Below are 26843 nucleotides of genomic sequence, written 5' to 3' on the forward strand. Positions count from 1 at the left end.
TCAATCAAAACAACAAACTTAATCTTAGACAACAATGTATGTATATATGCACCCAAACTCGTACATACACATTTTTTACAGAGAGAGAGAGAGAGAGAGAGAGAGGCTGGCAAAAGCAAGACCCTTCTTACAATACAATTCCTCTTAATCTGATAAATCTCTAAATATAACTAAAGATCATAGGACAAAAGGCTTCGTATAAACATCGAACGGCTCGCATGCAGTTAACTGTGGTTCCTGCAGCAGACAAGAAAACAGGAAAATCAATCCCACTACCATAAAATGGAATTGTCTGATCATTTGCACAATGGCCAACTATAAAATGGAACTCGATGAACAGTAAATTTAGAGATTTTCGGAGGCAACCAGGATGCTTGTATGCATTTCTTAGCATTCACCAATATCCCACTCAAATTAATGACTTCAATTAATACATAATCACCATGATTGTAAGTACCTGTTTCAGGCCGTCACCATCAATTTCAAGACCACTGCTCAAAATCAAGGTAACTAGAGCAGTTGCAACACCACCAACGGGGTTGCTACCTGTACTCTGAATAACTGAACGCATTGAATTTAGTATGCTTCCATATGTAGTTCCCTGACCACGCTCAATTGCTTGGATAAAACTGTAAGTCATAGCTCCAGTTGAAGTTATTTTTGAAAGAGCCTGTTCCCATAAAAATGTAGGAAGATGTCTCATCAAGTCTAGAGGCTATGGAGTTTATAAGCCAAAGGGTTTGGGAAGATGTCTAATAAAGCTTTCGGGTACTTACAGATGTATCTGCAGAAGTTTGATCATCATCACAACCGCTGAAAGAAAAGACTTCTCCACCATTTGTTCCTTTCCACAAACCTGATCGGGGACGATGATCCTCCCATTTGTACTGCCCACCCCTATTCCAAGCGGAATAAGACAATGTTGAGAAATTTGGGACTCAAATTATTTGGTGCGAGCAATAATCTTCTAAAGAAAATTGATCACAATTGGGTAATAAAATTTATAACAGGAACATCTAAGGACAGCAGATTATATAAAACTTAAAAAGGTTAGGTAAGGCATGAAGCTTCTCTAATAAATTCAAAATGTTGTCAAAATATGCAATGTGTAAATGCAGGGTTGAGGAAAACATTTCAATAGTTCATATTTTAAAAGGACAAAATGGTGGTCTATGCGCTCACATGTTCAAAATCTTGGAAGCAGCTTTGGGTGCTTTTATACACAATGCCTTACTTGCAACAACTAATGAGCAAAGAAAGTATGTATCTCAAACTGCAGCCATAAATAGTAGAAAGTAACCTTCTCATTCTGCAAAGGAATGGCAAATCCAGCACAGTGCCACTATGGCAAGCATCTATTATTGCATGAAGCTTAACTCCATAAGGAATAGGTCTGACAATTGTTGCATTGATCTCATCATCAACAATCATACCCTGAGTTTCAAAGTCCAGTGGACATAAAGTTTCATCATATCCATCAACTTCATCACCATTATAGTTCCTTTGCCGAGAACCATGACCAGAATAGTGAAACAGCAAGGAGTCACCTGGCTGACAGCCTTGTACAAGCCAAAATAATGCCATCATTATGTTGTGCTTGGTAGGAATTCTGTAAGGATCACTTTCTTCTTCTGCATTTCATAGTTTGGAAGGGATTAATGCCAGAGAGAGAACATGGAAGCATCCCCAAAAAATGGTTCACAGTAAGGACATTCAACATAATTTTATTGTCAGAACTCAGGAGACAAAGGTAATCCTGATATATGATTACAAGGAATATTTAATTAAATGATTGCAGGAAATTAGAGGAAAAGGAAAGAAAATATAGAATAAAAAAATTTTGAGAGCCCTTCCAACACCAAATAGTTATAAAATTTGAGATATTCCTATATTCCTCACTTTTTCTTCATCCATTTGGCACTCAAATACATTAATGGTTCAATTTAAACCAAGAAATAAATGAAAAATGAAAAGCACATAATCTATGCTACAATGCACTCAGGAATGAAAATAATATGCTGAGTACAATAGGTCAACCAATGAATAGTATTCTTTCATAATTTATGCAATAATAAATAATGTTTTAGAAACCAACTTTGTTTTAATGCTTATAACTAATAAGCCATATATCTATTGAATAATGAGGTAAATAATAATATTTTAAAACTTATTTTTGGAATGTTAACTACTAGGGATTAAGTATACTAAATTATATAAAATATAATGCATTTTGTTAAAAGTATATTGAAAGCAATAGTATCATAAATGTTTAATAAAGGACACAAATCCTAATAGAAATATAGAATACCTGAAACTCCTTTGGCATTTTCTAAAACTATTGCAAAGTGTCTAATATCATTATGATGAATAATACTTTAATATATTTATTTTGTTATCTAAAGAGATTTTGGTGAATGATAAACCTAATTTCTCAAATATGAATATCATGAGTAAAATCATATACCTAGAAATTCCAGTTGTTAATAAATCAGACCTGATATAAATGTTAAACTGCATAAGCATAAAGGAACTATTTATCAAAGCTATTAAAACTCTGCTCATAAATCTCTTTGTACATCAAACCAATGGAAACAATGTTTTAATATTTAGTGCATAAAACAAAGGGTAAAATATTGCCCCTATTATAATTTAAATTCTATACACAAATTAAATTTCATTTTACCTAATAAAAAATAAAAGCTAAATTTTTATGCTATACATAAAAGCACAAATATTGTAAACCATTCTATAGACGAAAATATCCTTATTTTGAAAAATAAGATAAAATAGCTCTTAAAAGAATTATGTTCAGCAAAAATATTATATATAAATCTACACCATACTATGTATAAAATTTCAAACACCGTAAGATATTTTGTAGATGCAAATATTAAGAAATATCCAAAAAAAATTAAGTTAAACCAAAATAAAATAAAATTGTATTAAGAGCATTTATTTTTAATGTTAAGATTTGAACTTGAAAAGTTTTGTGCATGATCTCAATTTGCTTCCAGTATCCAACTTTGTTTGTGATGCAGGATTTTTAATTTTTTGACAAAAGTGATGCGGAATATTTAATCAATCTTTAACTTCAACAAATATTGAATTGCCTTAATTTTTAATCATGTCAACCAAAATCTCATCTACACAAAAACAAATGCAAAAAAAAAATAAATAAATAACAGGACTATAAATGTTCCTGAGAGACAATACATATCTTGGGAAAAAAAAGAAGTCTACAATAGATAAATCTCTTTTAATCTTTCAAATCTAGCAAAATATGTGGTATCATTTGGATGAACAATAAACCTATAAATTAGGAATAAAATTATAGGACTATAAGCACTGTCTTGATAACAGAAGTTCAAATTTATTTGAAACCATAAAGAATTTACTAATAGACCATTAGCAAACAGAAAGAAGCAGCTATAAAAGGAAATTTTCAGTTAAGCACAATTTACAGAATTGTCAAACTACTGATGCATAGGAGTGTTCCAAAATGATTAAATTCTGATCATGAATCCCTTGTGCATTACTCAAATAAAAATAGCTAATAATCAAAGATAGCTGAGCAAAATATGAAAACACTATAATAATTCACTTCCATGCATTGTGTGCACAGGCATGAAACAAATTCTAGACTGATATAATTATCAAACAATTTTTAATTTAAGTACATAGTGCTATAATATGCAATCTAAACATTATTTTGAAAATGTATGAATCAAATCCATGACTCATAACAGGAAATATGTTATAGGTGAAGTTAAAAAAGATGATAAAGAAAAGGATGACAAACTGAAAAAGCATCCATTGCGCAAAACTTACATGAAAATATCAAACAATAGTTGCACTTCTCTACAATGGACAGACAGGAACATAAAAAAATAACGGAGAAGAGCTCCTAAAATAAAGAACAAGCTCAATCAACAAATCCCCAAAACCACAATTTTCGCATTTTTTGTATGGAAATTTGTTGGTGTAACAGAAAAATTAGAAAGCTGTTCAACATAAAAGGTAAATACGTCTCTTCTTCACTGCAACAGCTGAGCCAGTTTCCATCAATTCCTTCAGGGTATTTAAATAAATATAGATAACTAAACAATAAAACCAGCTCACTAAATTCTTATTATTTAGAAATAATATATCAAATTTGAGTGAGTTGCATGACAATATTTATCAAAGATGATTAATATAATCTAGAACTCTCAGCAAACTGATTCCTTCTTCACCAACAGAGTTACAATACAATTTTGTTGAATTATGTAGTTCAAGTTTGTATTTGTTAAAGCTTGATATACATTATTGACCCACTACCTAATAGCTTAAGCTTTTTGGTAAAGCGGTAATCTAACATGGTATCAAAACCGGTCACCAGGAGGTCCTAGGTTCTAGTCTTGTTGCCCATGTTTATTTTGCGGCGTTTCAAAAAATTGTTGTATTCCCTGTTATGGATATTATTTATCATGTGTTAATCTCTCCATGTGCTATCAAGTTGCATGTGTAGGGGAGTGCTAAAGTTTGATATACATTGTTGGCCCACAACCTAATAGCTTAAGCTTTTAGGTAAAGTGGTAATCTAATAGTAATATAATAATTTCACCAACCAGAAATATAAATAACTACCTGTAGCTGGTCATGGTACAAGAGAGTCTTTAACCTAAATTTATAAAAAATAAAAATAAAAATTTAAAAATAAAATAAAAAAGGAATAACTTCAAAATTTTAAACTAAAGCCATGTTTGTAGTTAGATGTTTTTCATCTTTTATAATTAATTATCAAAACTATTGCAAATTTGAGAATTGCAATTTGTTTAGTTTCAAGTAAACAATATAGAAAATAATATATTTCTTAGTTACCCTATATAGCAAACTTGAACTGGTTCTTGGAAACCTAAATATATGTATAATCTACACCAATCAATCTTCACCTTTGAAACTTAACGGCATTTCCATGGACGAGCTCCATGAGAAGTCTAAATTTTATACACAAAATAAAATTCATCTGACACAAACAAATATAAAAGAAAATTTCACAGGCAACACACATACACATCTTATAAAATTAAATAATTATAAAAATCTCTACAAAATGTACAAATGTATGAAATGCTTTGTCAAAAACTATTCTGTTAAACAATAATTCTCTTAATTTTTCAAAAATACATTAAAATTGGGGAACAATAGTGGCAGAGGGTAACTTAAAGAAACGTAGTAAAAGAATGATTTGCAAATTGGACATGGAGAAAGTATGAGATAATGCGTGCAGTTCATTTTCTATGTCTAAGATAGCATAGGCTTTGGGTTTAGATAGAGGAAATGTATCAAAATGTGGTTTTTTTCACTCATGTAACAGAGTTCTTTCCAGTTTTTTCAACTCATCAAGAGGTCTGAGTCAAGGAGACCCATTCTCAACCATTCTTCTATTTTGAGGATGGAAATGCTCAATAAAATGTTGGTTAGGGTGGAGGATGATGGATTCATTACTGGATTTCACCATGGTAAGAAGTATGCAGGAAAGGTGTGTCAGTCACGTTCTCTCTGTAGATTCATTGTTTTTTTGTGGGCAAACCAAGAGGAGATTGTGAATTTGAGGATCATTATGCTTTGAAGTAGGGGTGTAAGCAAGTCAAGCTGGCTTGCAAGTTACTCAAACTTGACATGTGCTACTCGAGTAGCTTGATAAGCCAAGTTCAAGTTTTGCAACACTGCTCACAAGCCTAATCAACCTTTTGTAGTTTTTTACCTTTTATATTATACAAGATATATAATATATATTTTATAAATATATTTAATATTCTATATATTATACATACTTTGCACATGTATTCAATATTCTTTTATAATCAAATCAAATTTAATCGAGATGAGCCTGAGTTTAAGAACTTACAAGACTTGAGCTCCATGGTTATAAATAACGGCCTAGACTGGTACATCACACCATTACGTAATGATTTTTTGGATTACCAATACCGTTACACACCGTGAAATCGGTCGGAAGAAAAATCACAGCCGTAACATTCGTCATGTAAAGGCCACTATGGCCGTTACGTAATCGCTACAGAATTGTACGCCAAAAAAATTATTTTATTTTTTACTTTTTCTTCTCACTTTTTCTCCCTCTTTCATAAATCATTCTCAATATACTATGTGGCAAGAGGGGTAAAAGATTATAATGAGGATGACAACGATACAAAATTTACTATTTTTTTAAATACTCACAAGAGATGCATTAATTACAATCTAAAAATACTAACTTGTTAGGAAAATATTTTATTTTGATAACATTAGTAATTTGATATTTATGTTCTATATTTAGCAACTTGGAATATAGGGACACTTACAAGTAAAAGTATGGAAATTGTGAACACAATGATTAGAAGAAAAATTAATATAATTTGCCTTCAAGAGACTAAGTGAGTGGGGGAGAAAGCTAGAGAAATTGATAAACCAAGATTTAAACTTTGGTACACTGGAAAAGAAAAACATAAGAATGGAGTAGAAATTATTGTAGAAAAAAACATAAAAGATAACGTTGTTGATGTAAACAAAGTAGGGGATAGAATTATAAAAATCAAGAAGGTATTAAGCTAAGAGATAATAAATATCATTAGCGCTTATGCTCCTCGAGTAAGCTTAGCAGAAAATCTTAAGAGACAATTTTGGGAAGATATGAATAGTATTATATGGGCGGTATGGGATTAAGAAATTATTCATAGGAGGAGATCTGAATGGATAAGTTGGAAGGGAATAATAAAGGTTATGAGATGATATATAGTAGATATGGATATAGAGACAAAAATGAGTCTGAAGAGATGATCTTAGACTTCGTTATGTCATATGATTTTATTACAATAAATACTTAATTTAGAAGAACATTTAATAACCTTTAAAAGTGGACAAAATGGAAGTCAAAAACACTTTTTTTAAACTAGATCCTTCATCATGAAAGGATTGTAAAGTTATTCCAGGTAAAAGCTAACCACACAACACAGAGGTTTAGTGTTAGATATATGTATTAAAAAATGGAAGAAAAATGATCAAATAAACCATTGTAAGAGAACTACGTGGTAGAACCTACAGGGAGAAAATATATTAAAATTTAAAAATAAAATAATCAAAAATGAGAATTGGACTATAGAGGATGGGATAGATACAAATACTCTTTGGAGTAGATTAGCTAACTCTATTAAAAAGATAGCAAACTAGATTCTAGGTGAATCAAAGAGAAGATTCTCGAATACCAAAGAAAGTTGGTGGTTGGATAAAGATGTCCAAAAAGCCGTAAAGATAACAAGAATTTGGTATAAAACATGACAAAAATGTAGAAACATGAATAACTTTGAAAAGTGTAAAGAGACAAGAAAAGATGCAGAAAAGGCCGTTAGTGAAGCTAAACACGGATCATTTACCAGTTTGTATGATAGATTAGATACAAAAAAAAAGGGGTAAGAGATATATTTAAACTTGCTAAAGCTAGAGAAAGGAAGAGTAAGGATATAGGAAATGTAAAATATATAAAAAGTGAGGATGATATTGTCTTGGGTAAGGACGAAGACATAAAATATAGATGGCGAAATTATTTTAGTAAGTTGTTTAAAGAAAACCAAATAGAATGCTTAAACTTAGAATTGACAAATACAAATGAGGAAATTACTAAAAATATGAGATTTATTCGCAAAATTAAAGTTAACGAAATTTCAAAATTAAGTTTGGACTAAAAAAGATGAAAAATGGAAAAGTTATACGATTGAATAACATCCCAATTGAAGTTTGGAAATGCTTAGGTGATAATGGAATTATATGGTTAACTAATTTATTTAACACAATTATAAAAACTAAGAAAATGTCTGATGAATGGAGGAAAAACACTTTAATACCTATATACAAAAATAAATGAGATATTCAAAATTATAATAGCTATCGTGGAATTAAACTTATGAGTCATACGATGAAACTGTGCGAAAGGATAGTTGAACAAAGATTAAGGCTAGAAACGAAGGTCTCAGAAAATCAAGGCTTTATGTATGGGAGATCTACCACAAAGGCTATATATCCTTTAAGAAGATTAATGGAAAAGTATAGGGAAAAGAAGAGGGATTTACATATCGTATTTATTGACTTAGAGAAAGCATATGATAGGGTACCTAGGAAAGTTTTATGGTGGGTTTTAGAAAAAAAAAAGTGTATGTAGCAGGCATAATGATGTCATTAAGGATATGTACAATAGAGTAATGAAAGAAGGCTATTATGAAAATTCCTATTCCCATCCATGGAAAGGAAGATAAATGGATCTGGAGATGCTAAAAACAGGTGACTTCTCAGTTAAAGTAGCATATAAACTCCTAAGAGAAAATGTACAAGAGAGAGGCAATAATTCTGAAATTAATATATCAGAAGTATTCAAATCCATTTGAAGAATAGATGGTATGCTCCAAATCAAATTGTTCTTCTGGGAAATAGTAAAGAATCTTTTACCAGTTAAAGTCTTCTAAAGAAATGCCATAAAATTAATGAAGATGTGTGACCCATTTGTAATGAATTGACAGAAGACATTAATCACTTCTTTTTAAGATGCTCAGGTGAACAAAAAAAACTGGTTGGCTTATCCCCTTTAAACCAAATTCAGACAACAGGAAGACCACCATTCCCTTCTGAATTTTATTCTGGATAATCACTGGAGCTACCAGGAAAAAATTAATAGTATGAAATTACTTGCTGAATGGTGTTGATGCATTTGCAAAGAAGAAATTTTCTTTGAAAATAAAGGATGGAAATATGAGAATAATATTAGGGAAAATAGCACATTTTGCTATCCATGACTTACCCTTCTCATTGTCCCAGGAGAAGGTCAGCAGCAGCAAATTGCAGCATATGCTGCATATTAAGGATAATCAGCAACATGCTCTGCAATCTACTGGTGAGAAATTCTATATGGTGTCATGCTGCTAGGTGTAAGGACTCAGGAGAAGCCACAGCTGGCATTGTGATGAGCGCACCAAATTTAACCATTTTGAAATTTTGGGGAAGGAAGGGATTCAGTTCCTCAACTAAACAAATGGAGGCATGGACAGTTCAGAGAAAGTCTGATTCAAGCTCTTCATCATGGCTGGAAGGTTATTTTGCCTATCTCAGATGTCAGATAGAGAAAAAATTATGAAAGACATTCAGGCTGGTAAATGTCTTGATTGGGAAGTCTCTTCTTGCATGGAAGACATCAAAGCATTGAAAGACATGTTTAGTTCTATTTCTTTTTGCTCTGTCCAAGGGAGTTTAATGGGCTGGCTCATTATATTGCCCAATGTACAAAGTTTTGTAACAATTTCTACACTAGGGATACCCCCTTTGAACTGCTTTTGCATAAAGACAGCGTTCTTGGAGGCCCTCCTAATGTACCAGGAATAATTTTATTTTATTTCTTCCTTCAATTAGTTCAATCACATATTAAAGCAGCTTATAGCTCCCTTGATATTTGCAGTAGTAAACTATAAACACCGTCACAGCAACCAAATGGCTGTAACATTGCACATAGCTAAAAAAGAAATTATCAACAAAAACTAAATTCCGGTATCTAAAATTATTGAAAAGAGCGACATACTTAAATGAACACAACTTTAGCCAACTGACGTGACTAGAGCTTCATTTTTTTTTTTTTTAATTTGAAAAAAACTGGAACATTTTTTAAAAAAAAATTGGGATAACTACATGAGAGCTTGTTGACAATCAACTACAATTAGCTTTAGCACTTCATTCTTTTCACTTGGAATTAGGATTCTGGATTATTAGAACCATTATCCTGCATCCAGAGATTGTTGACCGTAAATTATAATTTGCTTTTTAAAAATGCATTTGTCAAGTTAGTGCCTAAAATAAGATAAAACAACCAGCAATCCAGAATATCCATACGTTAATATTGATGTTAATGGCCAAAATATGTTACTCATTAGTAAAATAAGAGAAGAAACAAAATTAAGTATGTTTTCCGTCTTCTAATAGTTTACATTCTCAAGTCTCAACACCTTTGGTATCGATCCTACTGCTGCTTTTCATTGCAAATACTTCATAGAGGAGGAGAAAATTAGATACACACAATATTGAACGAATGATTTTTGTTTTTATTGTGTTGCTGTCTTTTTTTGGGGGGTAAGTTTGATTTATTGAAGAAATGGCTCATTAATGCTCCTTTCTTTTTCAATCGTGTTTCTCAGATTCCACTACCATAAACATCAGAATAGCTGATATTTTATCAGAGGAGAGACAGAAAGAATCAAATAAATCGCTTTCCGCTTTTTTTTTTTTTTGTGATTAGCAAAAAGAAAATAAAAAAGTTTGTTATTAAAAATCGCTTTCCACAACTTCATAGTTTGTAAAACAATTTCCCGACTAGACTAAACCCAATTAGCTAGATAAAAACAACCTAAATCAATCAAAAAGAAACTCCACAATCCACATACACCCGCGCGTGCGCGCAACCTCGGGTGGGTGGGGGGGGAGAGAGAGAGAGAGAGAGATGTACCAGTAAGCATGAGAATCGAATCCTCAGGGAATTGAAACCTATTGATCAATAGATACCGCATGCACTTGGCGTCGTTGATGCACCCCTTGAGCTCGTGCCGCGAGTACCTGTACGATATGCCGCAGATCACCGCCCTCTTCCGGCCGTGGGCCTGCGGCGGCGGCCCCGGCGGCGCATGGCCATATGGAGTTGGAGACGGGGACGGAGCCGGAGGAGGCGAATGGGCGTGCGGCGACGGCGCGTGAGAAGGCGGAGGGGCGGAGCGGGGGTCGGCGATGTAGGTGACGGCGTGGCAGATGGCACAGCGGATGGATCTGGCGTCGTAGGGCAGCTGCAGCGGCGTGCGGCAGTTGGAGCAATCCACCAGCATGAACATTGCGGCAATGAAAATGAAAAAACGCTTTCAGTTTCAGGTGGGAGCGATTGAGCCAGGGATTTTTTTTTTTTTTTAATGGCTGTTTTTACATACGTTCTATTTTCTGTTTTTATTTTTAATATTTTTATTTTCTGATACAACTAAGAATGAATGTTCACAACGAATTGGTGACTTGGCATTGCAAATTTTCAAATTTTCTCTAAAATTTGTCAGAAATACAAAGACCTCGCCTAAGGTTCTTATACTTTCAAATTAAAACAAAAATATTTTTTGATTCCCATTATTTCGATATTGGCACCCATATCAAACCAAAAGATTTCCATATAAACTTAAATAGAGTACAAAAAATCCAATTGTTTATTTAAATTTGTAGTATCGTTAATTTTTTTTCCTATTTTACATACGATGAACAAAATATCTAAAGCATATTTCAATTAATAAAGCAAAAAAATCCACCAATATTTTCTTCTCATGTTTTCGAAGATGATTAAGATACATAGCTCAAATAACATTTAAAAATATAAGGCAAAAGCAATATTATCTCGATTTGAAGAAAATTTTAGTGTGTTTAATTCCCAAAATGCAGATTAATAATTTTACATTCATCTCTACCATTTATTTCAACACCACAAGAGACTATCATCTGTAACTAGTAGGTGATCTAAAAACCCTTTTCGAGGGAAACAAAAAGAATATGTAGATAATTTTTTTTTTTCATATTTTACTAGACACATAATTGAAAAAAAACAAACATAGATACAATCACATTTAACTATATTATTACTTGTTTCAAATAATACCATTTACCAAATAATTATGATCTATTATGTTTGTTACTTTTTTAAATGGGGCAAACGAACATTTTCAATGGTGATATCTTCTTAATTTACTCAAATATCTTTTTATTTTCATAATTTTGATCACTTAAAACTTGTAACTACTTTGCCACTGCCATTATCGGATGCTCCATTTTGACAAATTCTCCTTAGTCAATCTTATAACAGAGGCAACATTGATCTTTATGGGGGGTATAAATGTAAGTTTACGTTACAATACATACGCATCCGACATTTGTACGCACAACGAAAGGGGTGAACTAGTGACTTGCTCTTAAGACCTATAGTAAAAGAGAAATTAAAGTAATTGGAAATAATAGCATAGTTGTATTTAACTAAAAAAATAAATATAGGAGTTGTGGGTCACACAACTAATTTTTATTTTTATTGTTTAATTCATAGATATCACCATAAACTCTTATTTGATATACTGACCAAAGAATTTAGTAAAATTACAATATTTTTAAAACTACAAAATAGAAAATATGGAAGGATAGATGGGCAAGAAAAATGGGCCGACAAAACAATTGCACCTCTTTCTTCAAATTTAAGCCACTAGACATACATGTTCGGGCGAAGCTATGAGGCCAGGCCCATTAAGCCTGCTGGCCCAATTTAGTAGGCGGGCCCACAACTTCGAGCTTTAATGGGCTTCTAGGGCTGCCTTTACCGGACAGGCGGATCCCTTTTTTTGTCCTACTATAAATAACAATCGAGGAAATTTGTTACACGTTGATTTGGCTGCTAGGGTTTACGTTTTTCTCAAGCTCATCTGCTCTCCAGGCCGACAAGATGGTACTATCTCTCTCTCTCCCTTTCTCTCGACTAGAATTTGGTTGAGATCTGTGGTTATAGTTGTTGAAGATCCATGACATGCTTTACTGTTTGCTTCGATCCTTAATTAAATTCGGGAATGTAGAGCCTGCTATTGTTATCGGTGTCTGTATCCAGGACTCTACGGGTGATTTTTTTTTTTTTAATTATTGCTTTGATTCAGATACAATCCATTTAGGTTTTTGTATGGATTAAATTTGGGTATTATATCAAGTCGTGAAATTTATAGATTATAGGTGTGCTTGAGCTTTTGAAGTAAGACGGTATCGTATGCGACTCATTTTCTCTCGACTTATTCACTTTGGTTGCTCAAAAAGTGAAGGAAATTGAATTTCTTGATCTTACACGCTTTCTATTTTAATTAACAAATTTCCAAGAAAATCATTTTGGGATAATGAAATTGATGTGCAATGTAAATTTTTGCTACTACTAAGTCGAGAGCAATGGCATTTTTTTTTAAATTTCAGGTACGATATCACTGAGTAAATGGAGTGGTGATTTTTATTTTCCTCGGTACTTTTTCAGTGAATGGGAATTTGTTTGGTCAAAACAGATGGTCCGTTTAGATTTTGTTCTTTATAAATTGCGAAGGAACACATGAAATGCCATTTTTGTGGGGTTAGTTCAATGATTGGGTTGTTAGAATTGGAAATTTTGTTTTAAGAACTAAAGGAAGTGAAAAACACAAAGAAGTCTAAAAAAATCTATCAATTCCACACAAAATCAATTTGAATCTTACTAGCCAATCTAAAAAAAACTGAATCGTTGTCAAACCTACCGATTCACCTCATGAATCTATTGGATTGATCCGAATCTATTGATTTTCACGATTCTAGCCCTATATTATCATGACATACCCGACTAGTTTAAACCGCAAGACAACATTATTTTCTTTTTATTACTTTTAATGTTTTTAAGATGTCCTTCCACTCATTGTTTACATTAGTTTTGTGCTCTAAAAGAGGAGAAGATTGAACTTTAGGTCTTATGTTTCCTTCACAAATCCATTTTTCACTCGAGTATAATGTTTTTCCATTAAAAAGAGAGGGTGGAACGTTCATCAACTGAGGTGGTACTTATGTTTCATTGTGTTTCTAATATTCAAAAGTTAGTTCTTAGTAGTAATTTTTGTTGGTTAATTATTTTTTTCCTTAACTCGAGAAAGAATATGCATGAAATGTTGTTTTTCTAAATTGATGATAAACATTTTTCTTGATTCCTTCCCTTAAATACTATTATTATTAGTTCCTCACTGGTTCTCTTATGATTTTTTTATTATCAAAATTAAATGTATTTTATTATTTTTCTTGTTTTGAATATCAATATATGCATGTCACTAAGAATGGATTTTGGAAATTTTACCAAATCTTACGATTCAATTCAATTCTCGATTCCCAAAATTGGAATTTGGATTCATGATTTGAATCTTGATTTGATAACTATGATTGTGGCATGTCGTAGATTTTCAGTATTGGAAGCCCATGTGGTTGCGTTGGCATTTTATGGGATGCTTGCTGCTATATGTTTGGAGTTTCTAGATTATGGACTAAACTGCTTGTTCCCTAGATAAATTGTGGTTCTTACAAATAGACTTATAGAAGTATGCAACTGAAAAATTGTCTATTTATATAAAAAGCAAGAGTGTTTTAATAGGCTTTTGATTAATTCTCTAAATGTTAAATCTCTCGTCCTCATCCACCTCCCAAGAAAAGTCAAATTGTGGTAGATGTATTATCCTTTCCATTTATATATATTTTTGATGATTGGTCTCATGCCTTAGTGGCTATATCTATGCGTGGCCTGGCATTGCCTGCTACTGTTATTGTCTTACGCTAATTAAGTTGAATGATTCTCGAGGCTTGTGCCAATGGGATGGTATAACACCAGTATTTTAAATAATGATTTCTTTAATATTGTGCAGACCAAGAGAACCAAGAAGGCTGGTATTGTCGGAAAATATGGTATGTAATGTATTTTATGAAAAATTAAAATGCACAGAACAATATTTACATTTTTCTATTTAAGCACTGTTATTTTTATTCTAGATTAGTGTTACAACCATATCTGTGCCTTCTAAGCATGGTTGCGCAATGTTATTGTTCAGGTTGATTATAGAGTTATTTTAAATTTGAGCTTGACCTCTATTTTTTTTTTCCAAAATAAATTTGTCGAGGGCAAATTTTTATGAACTGATATTAATTGTGTGTTTCTGGGGTCATGCACCTTTAAAAAGGTTGTCATGCTGGTCACAAATAGTCAAACATGAGTGGGTGAGTGTTACAGTGCTGTCTTTTGTTTTGACCAATGGACTCAATGCTATTATACTGGATCAAGATGAAATGAACAAAGGAAATAAGACACATTGTGTCCAATTTCATTGTGCCATGAGATGAGCATTAAGTTGTATTCTATATTCTGTATTTTGTCTGGTAATTTTTATTCGCGTTGAAGTGTTGCTTTTTGTATTAGGAATTTTGCTTATGTGTTTGCATGTTGGTATATTATATTATTGAATGCGTTTTTGGATGGGGTTTGATTGGAGGTTGCACTTGTCTGGTGACATTTCAGGTACCCGTTACGGGGCTAGTCTGCGAAAGCAGATCAAGAAGATGGAAGTCAGTCAGCATAGCAAATACTTCTGCGAGTTTTGTGGGAAGGTGTTTATCCTATTCTTTAGTTTAAATTGGTCTATTAATGTTTCTTTCCTTGGAGTGATTTTCTTTTAAATGAAATTATTCTAATCAAAAGTGCATTTACAGTACGCAGTGAAGAGAAAGGCTGTGGGAATTTGGGGATGCAAAGATTGTGGCAAAGTTAAAGCCGGAGGTGCTTACACACTCAAGTAAGCATATTTTAAAAAGCTATTTATTTGTTCTGACGTCACTCTCGTTAATATTTTGTGCTTGAAAAATTTTATGCAGTAGTCTGATGTCTATTTTCTTTTGACAGCACTGCTAGTGCTGTGACTGTGAGGAGCACCATTCGAAGGCTGAGAGAGCAGACTGAGAGTTGAAGTTGCATTTGATTTTCAACTTTTTTCGTATTTATGTATGAATTTGGATGTATTTTGAAACCAGAGGAGATAATTTTTATTTTGATTAGTTACATAGGGGATGCTGAGTTGAGCAAAGCTAATTTTGGCAGTTGTTGAGCAGATTTATTATGTTCCCTTAATTTTGAATTCAGCAACATGTTTGCATTATGACTATGAAGTTGATGCTATAATTTCTCATCTGGTGTTTTGCACCCATGCAGCGGGTTGGTACTTGCACAATTTTTGTATCATACTTCAATTCTGCAACCAGCTCCTGATCTTGCTGCAGGAGGTTATACTTCATTAAAACAATTGCAGGATAAAACTTGAAAGTTAATTTAGAAAATTGCTTATTAGAGTAGGCAAGCCGAGTGTCAATTTGAAATGCCTCAGGCTGTTGTAGAATTTTGCGTCTACAGAACCGAGATGGCTTTATTAAAGTGCAGGTGTTGTATTTATTGAGGCAGCTTCGTCCTAGAGGGCTGTTAAGGTGTGTTTCTTTAGTGATGAGCCGTTCAATGCCTCGGGGTCGATCGTTTTGTAAGCTTCTTGGTGGGATGCAAGTAAAGGTTCTGATGAAGCAGACGGACCTCAAAGCAAGCAGCACCTTCATTCTAGACGAATGGTGGCTCCAACTATAACATCTGGACCAGGGAATGTGGAAAAAGAAAGTATGGTGGTTTCACTGCCAATGGAACTGCTTGGAGCCCAGGAGAACAATTCCTTTCTTCTCCTGAAAATAAAAACAAATTAAAAATTTGTTAAGGCAGTGATTTGGCTGAAATTCCTCACAGATAACCTGAAATGCAGAAGGCAGCTGGTGATTTATGAAAGGTAGGTAGCTTTCGAGCAAAATTTGTGCTATTTTGATTAATACCAAAAAGCATAATCACTTTATTTCCGATCACTTCCCTCTTCAGTGGGCATGACCAGATGGCTGCATAAACAAAGCATGTGCAATGTTTGCTCCAAACCATACCAATCAAACCTGTAGTTGGAAATGGAACCATAAAACATTGTCATTCTGTGCGCACGTGCTGTGTGAGACCTGTGCATGTAAGAGAGAGAGAGAGAGAGCCAGGCTTGATATTACACTCGAAAATATAAACCCAGGTCACTATTTGCGCTTGTGAACTTGTTATTTACTATTTTATTATTTTCATAATAGCCTTTCATTCACATTCAACACCGGCTTGGCTTTGGCTCATCACCAAGAAACCAGCTCATATATTACAAATACCTACCTAATCTTTACAGGGATAAACCAAAGGATAAGACGAACCAAAATAAGAAAAACAGTTGTTGATGATGATGAAGCTATTGCCGCAACTGCTATTCCCACCTCTCTCTCTCTCTCTCTCTCTCATATGAGGTCAAAATGGGGGAAAAAGAAAAAGAAGAGAAAAACAATCAGCTTCTCAATTCAGTAATCATTTCATCCCAGCCACAGGTATCCAGCAGGCAACTCTGCATCACATTCTCTCGACCAGCAAAGAAGCAAGCAATGCAAAAGGCCACAATGCAATGCACAGCAACTCAATAAAACACCACACCAACATCTTCCTGCCGCTTTTTCATGTGCGAGTATCAGCCTGACGTTTGTACCAATTCAAGAGCCAGCAGTAAATTCTTATACAACAGGAATTGGGATATCATTGTTACTGGTATGATGCAATTGTTTTTGGACAGCCTTTACTGCTGCAACTCTTGCTGCATTGGCTGCCCTGTTTGCTGCAGCCACCGCCCTGTTCACTCTTTCATCCACCTTGGCGACATCATATGCTTTCTCCATTGCCCGGCGCGCTTCCTGATTTTAAGACAGCATCAGAAAGCTCTATTAATTTCTGTATTGGCTATTTTACAAATGCAACTTTTTTTCTGTGTCTGGTCTATCCAGTCCAGCAGTTTTTCAAAGCCTGAATAGATACACAAAAAACGCTAGTCTGTGGGAACAGTGATTTTACATGCAGCTACATGCAGAAGTTTTAAAACCACACATAAATCAACAGGGCAGGAATTCAGAACAGTCACTTTACAACTACACGCAAACCAATGGAAGCAGATTACAATTCAATTTAAAATTTTGGAGTCTTACATCTTAATGAAGCATTAGAAGCACAACACACAGGAGATGGGAATATCATGGGATACATTAACCCCATCAATAAATCACAATAAGCAAATGATCAAACCACCCTAAAGATGATGAACTTGCAAAATAATGAACAAACCATATAGATTTATTTGTTTCCAAAATAGAATTCGGCAGCCAATGGCTTGCGTCATCTGGAGGTATAATCATAAAAATATTTAGAAGAATAAATTCAGGCAAGCAGAGCTAAGGGCCTGTCTAGCTGTAAAAAACACAATTTTATTTCCATTCTTTTTAAAATATGTACAAGAATGCCACCTGGTCTTCCAATTTCACAACATCTATTGGAGAACTTGAAAAATATATGCGCATATATTTTCCACAACTAAAATGAGCCCTAAGTTTTTCTGTACCAAAACCTGCAAATGGGCACTGAAAAAGCAAGGCAATAAAACTAACAATACCTGGACAGCATTAAGTACTTTGGAATGATAAACGGCAACTGGAGACACAGGATAGGAGGCGTTTTGTGTGCTTGGGACATCTAGAATCCCATTTTGCCAGTGCCCAGACTGGGTTTCCCCGTTTCTGAATGTATACATTCCAAGACCCTGTCTCTTACCCTCATGCCAGGCTCCCTCAAATTGATGTCCATTTGCAAAACGATAGACTCCAAAACCATGCATCTTGTCAGCAAAATATTCGCCAGCATATGTGTCCCCATTTCTGCGTGTCAGACATAGGCAAGTTGTATCAAAAGCTATAAAGAATTAGATTCTAGATATTGCCATGTAAAAATGTCTCTACACGAGTCAGTAACACAATTCCCAGATGGCAGACGCTACAGCTGCACATCAATCGAGAAGAACCTTTAAAAAAAACAAGCGCTAAAAAAAAAAAAAAAAGGATTCGGCACAAGTCTTGCACATTAAAGGATCTACAAATATGAAAAAAAATTTCAAAGTACTGAAGAGGACCTAATAATTTATGATCTAACAGAAAATGCTGCAAAACGGAGTTGAATGCCACAATTTGTGTAGTCAAACCCAAAAAATTGGGGTTGGCATTATCAATTTGACTCATGAGGGCATAAAACAGGCCCTATTAAGAAGATTCAAGCAAACTCTAGTTTGTAAGTAAGGATTAGAGAAAAAATTGAGGATAGGGGAAAAACGTAACAACACTAAACACCCTATACTGCATCAAGGACAAAACATCCCATCTAATATATTAAACACCTATATGCTGAGGAAGACAACCAATCAGGCACAGAACCAAGGAAAAATTCTTCATGAATCTGTAGCTCCCTAACACTGCATAAGTCTCAAAGGCAGTGAAAGTGGTCATTTTGTCAGAGACTACTAAGCAACATTGAAGAGTTGCCAGATGTATATTATAAAAAGACAACTGCCATGAAAATCAATTAGCACTAATGGTTAATATAATAGCTGATTTTCCCCAAAATAATCACATCACTCTTGTCACTAGAAACTGTCACCTCCCCTTATTCATAGGACACTTTCAAGAGATTTTCCTAATCCTACATGTTTGGTTGAGAGATTATACACATTCTAATTCTTAATGTCATATTAGGAACCAAAGATTCAACAAGCAAAAACATACAATTACACTCAGTTCGGCTGAATTGTTTGATCTTAAAAGATCTTCTATAATTTTGCATGCGAAGGGTTGTTTTTTGGTTTCATCCTGTCACTAATTTCATTATTTTTAGATAATAGTAGATAGATACAATGTCCAGAAGGAATCTTATTAAAATCAAGAAATGGAGGTCCACATGCAGTAGAAAAATGCTATCCCCACTAATAAATCCATTTTGCAAGTTCAATATTGCATGTAGTTTCTACTAGTGGTGTACAAAAATTACCAAAAACCTGAAAACATGACTGGGACTGCACCATTTAAAATTTCAGTCAGGTTTTTCAGTTTCGGTTTCAGTTTCAAATTTTATAGAAAACCAATTTTCAGTTTCAGTTTCAGTTTTGGTTAGACAAAAAAAAACTCCCCGAAAAAACTGAAAAAACGATTATTTACATATTTATTTTAAATTTTATACATCTTTATTATATAGTCATTAATTTTTTAAACGTTAATATCATTAGAATAATTATAATAATATCTAAGATATAAAGTTGCTATTATGGATGAAGGAAGAAGAGGAACAAAGAGAGCATCATATAGAGAAGAGGGGGAGGCTCCCAAGTATTCCTCCTTTCGGATGTGGGACGAGGAAAGAGTGAACTGAAAGCTTGCTAAGTTGCTGTGCTAGTGTGCTTTATGTGTTGGCTGTTGGAAAGTGGGAATAACTTGCTCCACGTCGACTTAGAGAAGAAGGGAAAACCCTTCCTCCCCTTATAAATATCCACATCCCTCCCAGGTATTGTCTTGTAATCAGAACCGCATGTATAAACTATGTCTAGCGGCTGGGCCTGGCTTCGCTTAGTGCAGCTAGCCCTTTCCAAGGCCTTTCTGTTATTGCCCTCCTTTACGTTGGGCCTTGTTTAAAATTTTAATTAACTTGTAAACTGATAGAAGACCAAACTGAACCGAACCGAACCTGTATCGGTTTCTGATTTCTTGAAACCATCGGTTTTCAGTGCGGTTTCAGTTTTTGAAAATTAAAACCGATAAATTTGATTCATTTTTTGGTTTTGGGCAACACCAAACTGAATAGAAACGAGCACGCCTCTGGTTTCAACAAGGGATTAGATGAATGGCATACAATACTTGAATTCTTGATGTAGACACTTGTAAAGTGAAAACTGGTAGAGTTGGAGTACGTGAACATGATAGTTTATAATTGGGTAAAAATTTTAGCATCCTGCCATTATTCTTTTATTCTTCTATCAATTAAAGTCAGAAGCTGCCATAGAGAAAATACTCCATTCTCATTATACTGCTTAATTTTTTCTCTCCTTATCCTGTACCCAACCAGCATATCCATGAACGGTGTATATGCTTTCATCCAATAAAATGCATAAAGGCATTTAAATTTAGTTAGTATTCAATTAACTTCTCTAAGCCATAATTGCTCAGCAAAGAAAAATTCTTCACGCAAAATCTAAGGCATCACCCCTTCCTTGGTAAGTGGATAATAGTTTAGGTTAGTCAAATGATGCACTGAATTTGCCTACCAAACTTAAGGAAATGGGTGGTATCACTCAGAAAGTGCCATCTTTTCTGTTGCTTGCTTTTCTTCGCCTTCAACATTCATTTGTTTACACTAAACTCCATTAATTTTTTAACATCACACTCCCCAGAGTAAGTAGAAATTGGCAACGACAACTATTCATTTGAAACAGAGATCATCAGATCACTAATAGAATGGCAAAGATGAGGTAGTTCAAAGGGGAAGGTTAAAAAGGGTGTAAATCACAGAACTGAGAATAAAAAATTGAAACTTTTTGCTTCATATACACGCAAGTGTTTGGAAGCACATGCACTCCCAGATATATGAATCTTTTTTCTCTTGGTCCTTTTTCCTGCCAGGGAAAGGAGGTAGACTGGGGATTGGTTTACTCAATCCTTTTACCTGCCAGACCCTCCAATGTTGGTTTACACAAAACTTCTCCCCCCTGCTTCTCCACCATATGCCATCTAAAATAGAAATTCAAAGGCATATTATCATCATTGCAGTATCCTAAACATAAATCTAAAGAAACACTCATTTGAAAAACCACTTTTTAAATGCTTTATTTCAATTCTCTGCCGTAAAATTGAAGTACGCTTTCATTTCTTCAAAAGACATACTCTTTCAGTAAGAGCCGTAATTTAAATTCGAGCCCTTTTAAAACGAACTGAAATTATGAACTAATTTTTCAGTATGCAAAATACGCTTTTGTCTTCACTTAGAAAAACAATGATGCTACCATACGACAATTACAACTACTTTCTAATCTGAAGGCACAGTGGCACACATCTCAAAACACAGGATCGCCAGGTAATGTGGAGATCCTGTGTTTGAGTTGTGCAGTCTCACTTCGCCTGTTTGCCCTATATGACTTCTTTGCAGCATGCCTTGGGGCAGACTACTGCTCCCTGGTTTGGTGCCACCCAAGAGGACGCAAAGGGTTCGTTTGGGATCCGGAGTACCAGGTTACCAAAAAAATTGATCATCGTGTTTTGATTCTTATAAACTAAGACATAATGATAGCAAACGGGCTAGAGAGGAACATATATTGAGGGGATGGAATAATGAAACATAGAAGATAAAGAGAGCGCAATCACAACTATATACCCATGATGGAGTTCTCTGAAAGTAGGCAGAACAATCAAAGGCGAGAATATAGAAAATTTAAAAGAAAAATGAGTTCTTAACACACTACTCCCTTCAATACACTATCTTGACAACTCAACTAAGCTTCTCCTGTCACATACAATACACTATCTTGACATCTCAACTAGTCATCAGAATAAGCTCTTTGTGGGCCACTCACACCCATTTACCACTTTATTAGGGATTAGGTAATTAGGTATTCCTTAAGTAAGATCAAGAACTGCAATACTTCTAATAAATTTTCTTGCTTTTTAGTTTTTACCATGTTAAGGGCTTACGGACATGGCTGACTACGATATTAGGAGTGAATCTCATGAATTACAGGAGATGGCCATTACACATTTGATAACATTGAAACAATATGCAAAGTCCAATGCATAATATATTGCAAATCAAAGTTCAGTGGCCAATAAAACTACTACTAAAATTTAGTGAACATTTATGAAACTTACCCAGTCTATTGAAAACTTAAAAGATAAGCTGTGTGTCTACTTATCCAAAAAAGGAAAACTTGGTGTACCATCCAAAAAACGAAAACTTGGTGTACTGAATATTACTTACACATATTGCCAGTGTTACTTTTCATGAATTTTAACCATTTCAAGTTTGTTTTCAGACCCTTTTTCCCATGGAAAAAATTTGTCTAACCATGTTTAGTATGAACTTGCTTGAAGGAACACTTCCATTGAAGCCTTTTAGATTATAAGTCCATATTAATCATACATAATATTTCATCAAGAGAGAAATTTAACAGTAACTAATAAAGCATATAATTCATAATATGTTATCCATGATGAGCTTTAAGCTAAGGCCAAACCAACTGAAGGGCACAGTTCTCAAGTTCTCTTCCAAACCATAAGAAAAACAGAATCCAAAGTCTGAGTTCAGTGAAATAAACAGCACGGACGAACAAGAATCAACAATCCAACAATCTAGAAATCCAATTCTAAGACAAAACAATGCAAACTAAAAAACCAAAGCCTTAAAATCCAATTGAATGATATATATGTATTCAAAACATTCATTTCTATAAAACAATAACCAAATAATCGTACTTCTGAATTTAAGTGCCAAGAGAGAAATTCAATAAGGGAGTCCATAGAACTACCTGAAATGATAATGGCCAAGTCCATGCTTGACGCCCCACTTAAACTCTCCCACATATCGACTGCCATCCTCGCAGGTATGAACTCCACATCCATGACTCTGCCCATTCGACCATTCGCCGGCATAAACATCTCCTGTGTAAAACCTATACACACCAAATCCATGTCTAAGGCCTTGCCTATAATGCCCACGATATCTACTCCCTCTTGCCCATGTTTCCACCCCATAACCATCATACTTTCCATCAATCCAATCACCCTCGTACCTCCCACTCATGTAATAGTAGTAAACCCCACTTCCCGAACACTTCCCTTGGTGAAATTCTCCCTCGTACACGTCCCCGTTGCTATAAACCTGAACCCAACACCCCGAATTTGTCCTTTTCTCCGATCTCGGCCTCGACCCAATTGACCAAAACACCGGCAGAGGCGGCCTAGAAACTTCCGACGACGCCAAAAGCTTAATTGGGAACGAACGGGCAAGGAACAGACGAATTGAGGGGAGGCGAGGAAGCGCAAGATTGAGAGAGAATAGAAGCGCGGCGGAGAATGCAAAAGCGGAGAGAAAATCAAGCAGAAACGAATGGCTAGGGTGGGAAACCAAGAAGTAAAAGAAGGGAAGCGACAAGAGGAGAAGGAGACGAAGATGAACACGAAAGCGGCGGATGCGACGAATGGCTCGCAAGGCGGCGGCTTTTGTTGCCGGAGACACCGAGAACAGAGACAGGGAATGAGAATCCAAAGGCAGGGGTTTAGAGAAGGCGTAGTGATGGAGAGAGGAGAGAGTGGGCGTCTTGGAGAGGGCAGAAGAGGACTTGGGGTTGTGGGTCAGGAGGGGTCTCTTGTGAGGGGTAGGGAGAAGGGCGATTGGGTCATTCAGGGTTGGCGTTCGGGCGACGCTGGATTGAGACAGGGAAGAGAGAGAGGAGGGTTGTTGTTGGTGGTGGGTCGATTGGTACTGGTATTGATACTGGTGGTTGGATTGATGGGTTTGGTGCTTTTGGTGGATTAAAGAAGGAGCGAAGAGCAGAGGAGGGGTCGGGTTGAAATCGGAAGAGACGCCGGTGCTTTCTTTTCCGATCTGAACTTCGGATTTCTTCTGATGCATTTACATTTACATATGCAACCAATCCAACAAACGAAGAAACCAACAAACAGGCCACAATATCTCAAACGATCTCTCTCCACACTTTTCTTCTTCTTCTCCTTCTTCCTCTCCTTCTTCTCCTCCTTCTTCTTCTTCTTCTTCTTCTTCTTCTCCAACCTTTCTCCACAAGTTTCTACAAAATTTCCCTCTATCACACCACAGAATTCTCAACAATTTCTCAGGGTCTTTGAGGGCTATTCTTTCTCTTTGCGACTCTGTGTCCCTGTATGTGCTAGTGTGTTCTTTGAAAGTTTCGCGTGGAGCGTATGGAATTGCGGAGAGAGCGATTTGAAACCAGAGGTAGACCCAGTGACCGGCCGCTCCCCACATCAAACGGGAAGCTTTCCAACTTACCCTCAGTCTTTCCCTTTATTACGAAACTACCATTATGTTTTTTTTTATTAATGTTTTCTTAATTTAGCTAATAACGCTAATTAACTTAGCTGGATCAGTATTAATAATTTTTTTTCAACTTTCTTTCCTACTTATATTTAAAATTTTATATGCCGTGTTTGGAAGTATTCACGTTTAAAATTTATGTTAATTTTTTAATTTTGTTTCTTTAAAAAAGAAAATTTTTATTTTAATTTTTTAAATTATTTTTTTCCTGTTTTAGTATTTTTTTTATTTTAACATCTAGTTATAGTAAATGCTTATTTTAGCAATATTTCTTTCCTAAAAAAAAATTCTTTTTATTTCATCATTGATATTGTGGCTTCCTAAATATGATTGGATGGAGTGAGATTGTTAAGACTATATTAATCCTTTATTTTTAAATTTTTAAAAGATAATTTATTTAATTTAGAAATTAAATAGGCCGTATATATAATAATAAGATAATTATTCGACAGGAACAACATTTTTGTTGCAGTAATATATAAAAAAAATTAAATTTGAAACAATCAAACAATTATAAATAATTATTTTAGTTCCGATGTCTACCGTACATCACATATAATAATGACCCCGTATATAATATAATAATATGAAAGAAATTTATGATAATGAAATCATTCACCAACAACATTTATGCTAACCATTTTAATTTCTCAACTTAAATTTTCTTATGTTTCATATTCAAAAAAGAAATTTGAATTGCAAAAGTACGTAAAACACATATCTTGGTCTTGCTCAACTAGGTATTGGGTAGGCTACCGAATCGTAGAGCTTGCAAAATTTCAAATACACGAAACACGAGCATTCATTCTCACAATATTGAAATTCGTTTTCAATATTTGTGCAAGCATCATTAAAATATATTATTATTATTATTATTATTATTATTGACCTAGTCAAGCATAAATAAAACAACAACAAAAAAAGGATGGGACGAATTTGAATATTGCATGAGAACACGAGATTTCAGACTTTCTATACGAGAATATTCAAGGATATTACAAATCAAATAATCCCTAAAAATAGACTAGGTCATTTAAAAAATGAATATCGTTACTTATAATAATTATTTTGTGTATCTAACAGGGAATAGGGTATGCATAGAATATATAGGGTCTTTTTATCAATTAAATATTAATTTAAATTAAAAATTAATTTATTTTAAACAAAAATTTCCTTTTGTGGCAGAATTTTTTTTTCTTAATTATATATACCATGCGACAAATGAAATTTCAGTCAATATAAATATTCTCAAAAAATGAAATTCATTCACATATCATTCGTCAACTTTTGTTATTATACTCTTATAAACTTGTTTATATATAAAAGATTATAATACTCAAATTTAAATTTCAATAAGCAAATCAATTATGATTATAAAATAAAGGCAGGCTCAGTAAAATAAAATTTTCAACCAAATAGATGTTTGATCTTAATGATGTGATTAATTAAAAGTAATTTAAATAGTCAAATTCAATCTCAAAATGAGAAAACCACATCTAGGCTCATTAATTTCTCCCGTCAAGCTACACTTACTTTTATTTTTTATTTTTTATTTAAAAAATATACAAATATAATATGTTAACTTATGATAAAAAAATTGAATGTTCATACAATATAAAAAAATTAAATATAAATTCTCAAAATATTACAAATTTATGTATGCTTCTTCATGAAGCGTTGATTTCAATTGTTAGATATATTTTGTTGAATTTGGGAAAAATAGAATAAAATTTTATATATATTGAGGTTTTTAACTTCATCAAAATCTAAATTTTACACGCAAGCTATATGCTCTTAGACAAACCTAAAGTTCCACTAAGTGAGATTGATTATATGAATTGGGCATTTTTCTTAACTAACTTAAGAGCTGTTAGATCTTTTTCACTACCTCATTCCATGTTATTTTACCTCTGTCTCTATGCATTCTACTACTATTAATAAAAACTAACTCAATCTTTTTCACTGAAGCATTGGTTGACCTACATTTCAAATGTTCAAATTATCTAAGTCGTCCCTCTCTTATCTTATCTTCAATTGGTATGACACTTATCGACTCATCTTATTATGAATATGTTCGTAATTCCTTAATTTATCATTTAAAATGATACCAATCATCCCTTAATATTTGTTTTTTCACAACTTTTTTACTTTTTGAATATATATGTCGATTTTTAGTTGCCTAACATTCTAATTCATATAATAATATAAC

At 33.9% G+C, this 26843-nt stretch overlaps 3 protein-coding genes across 3 annotated transcripts; 1 reads left to right on the forward strand and 2 right to left on the reverse strand.

Moving 5' to 3' along the window:
- LOC131165706 (metacaspase-1-like) lies at window positions 1-11106 on the reverse strand. The gene is made up of 5 exons (XM_058123712.1): window positions 10517-11106; window positions 1301-1631; window positions 777-897; window positions 458-670; window positions 1-237 (listed from the first exon to the last, which is right to left on the reverse strand). Exons 1-5 carry the CDS (start codon window positions 10890-10892, stop codon window positions 178-180), a joined length of 1101 nt encoding a protein of 366 aa, XP_057979695.1. The 5' UTR covers window positions 10893-11106; the 3' UTR covers window positions 1-177.
- A 1157-nt stretch (window positions 11107-12263) lies between these two features.
- On the forward strand, window positions 12264-15794 carry LOC131165708 (large ribosomal subunit protein eL43). Its single transcript, XM_058123715.1, has 5 exons — window positions 12264-12523; window positions 14484-14523; window positions 15131-15219; window positions 15322-15404; window positions 15512-15794. Exons 1-5 carry the CDS (start codon window positions 12521-12523, stop codon window positions 15573-15575), a joined length of 279 nt encoding a protein of 92 aa, XP_057979698.1. The 5' UTR covers window positions 12264-12520; the 3' UTR covers window positions 15576-15794.
- Window positions 15795-16716: 922 nt separating this feature from the next.
- On the reverse strand, window positions 16717-24701 carry LOC131165707 (uncharacterized). Its single transcript, XM_058123714.1, has 3 exons — window positions 23091-24701; window positions 18153-18414; window positions 16717-17403 (listed from the first exon to the last, which is right to left on the reverse strand). Exons 1-3 carry the CDS (start codon window positions 24194-24196, stop codon window positions 17227-17229), a joined length of 1545 nt encoding a protein of 514 aa, XP_057979697.1. The 5' UTR covers window positions 24197-24701; the 3' UTR covers window positions 16717-17226.
- Window positions 24702-26843: the final 2142 nt, after the last annotated feature.

This window comes from Malania oleifera, chromosome 10, assembly GCF_029873635.1.
Source record: "Malania oleifera isolate guangnan ecotype guangnan chromosome 10, ASM2987363v1, whole genome shotgun sequence".
Taxonomy (NCBI): domain Eukaryota; kingdom Viridiplantae; phylum Streptophyta; class Magnoliopsida; order Santalales; family Ximeniaceae; genus Malania; species Malania oleifera.

What these genes read in the sequence shown, in the direction of transcription:
- LOC131165706 (XM_058123712.1), bottom strand. Translation starts at nt 10,892, where the DNA reads ATGTTCATGCTGGTGGATTGCTCCAACTGCCGCACGCCGCTGCAGCTG. An exon ending in TTCGATTCTCATGCTTACTG is followed by an intron (nt 1,632 to 10,516) that starts GTACATCTCTCT and finishes TATGAAATGCAG; the next exon opens with AAGAAGAAAGTGATCCTTAC. An exon ending in TTCCTTTGCAGAATGAGAAG is followed by an intron (nt 898 to 1,300) that starts GTTACTTTCTAC and finishes CGCTTGGAATAG; the next exon opens with GGGTGGGCAGTACAAATGGG.
- LOC131165708 (XM_058123715.1), top strand. An exon ending in TCTGCGAGTTTTGTGGGAAG is followed by an intron (nt 15,220 to 15,321) that starts GTGTTTATCCTA and finishes GTGCATTTACAG; the next exon opens with TACGCAGTGAAGAGAAAGGC. An exon ending in GGAGGTGCTTACACACTCAA is followed by an intron (nt 15,405 to 15,511) that starts GTAAGCATATTT and finishes TTCTTTTGACAG; the next exon opens with CACTGCTAGTGCTGTGACTG.
- LOC131165707 (XM_058123714.1), bottom strand. Translation starts at nt 24,196, where the DNA reads ATGCATCAGAAGAAATCCGAAGTTCAGATCGGAAAAGAAAGCACCGGC. An exon ending in CTTGGCCATTATCATTTCAG is followed by an intron (nt 18,415 to 23,090) that starts GTAGTTCTATGG and finishes TCTGACACGCAG; the next exon opens with AAATGGGGACACATATGCTG. An exon ending in AAGTACTTAATGCTGTCCAG is followed by an intron (nt 17,404 to 18,152) that starts GTATTGTTAGTT and finishes TCTTAAAATCAG; the next exon opens with GAAGCGCGCCGGGCAATGGA.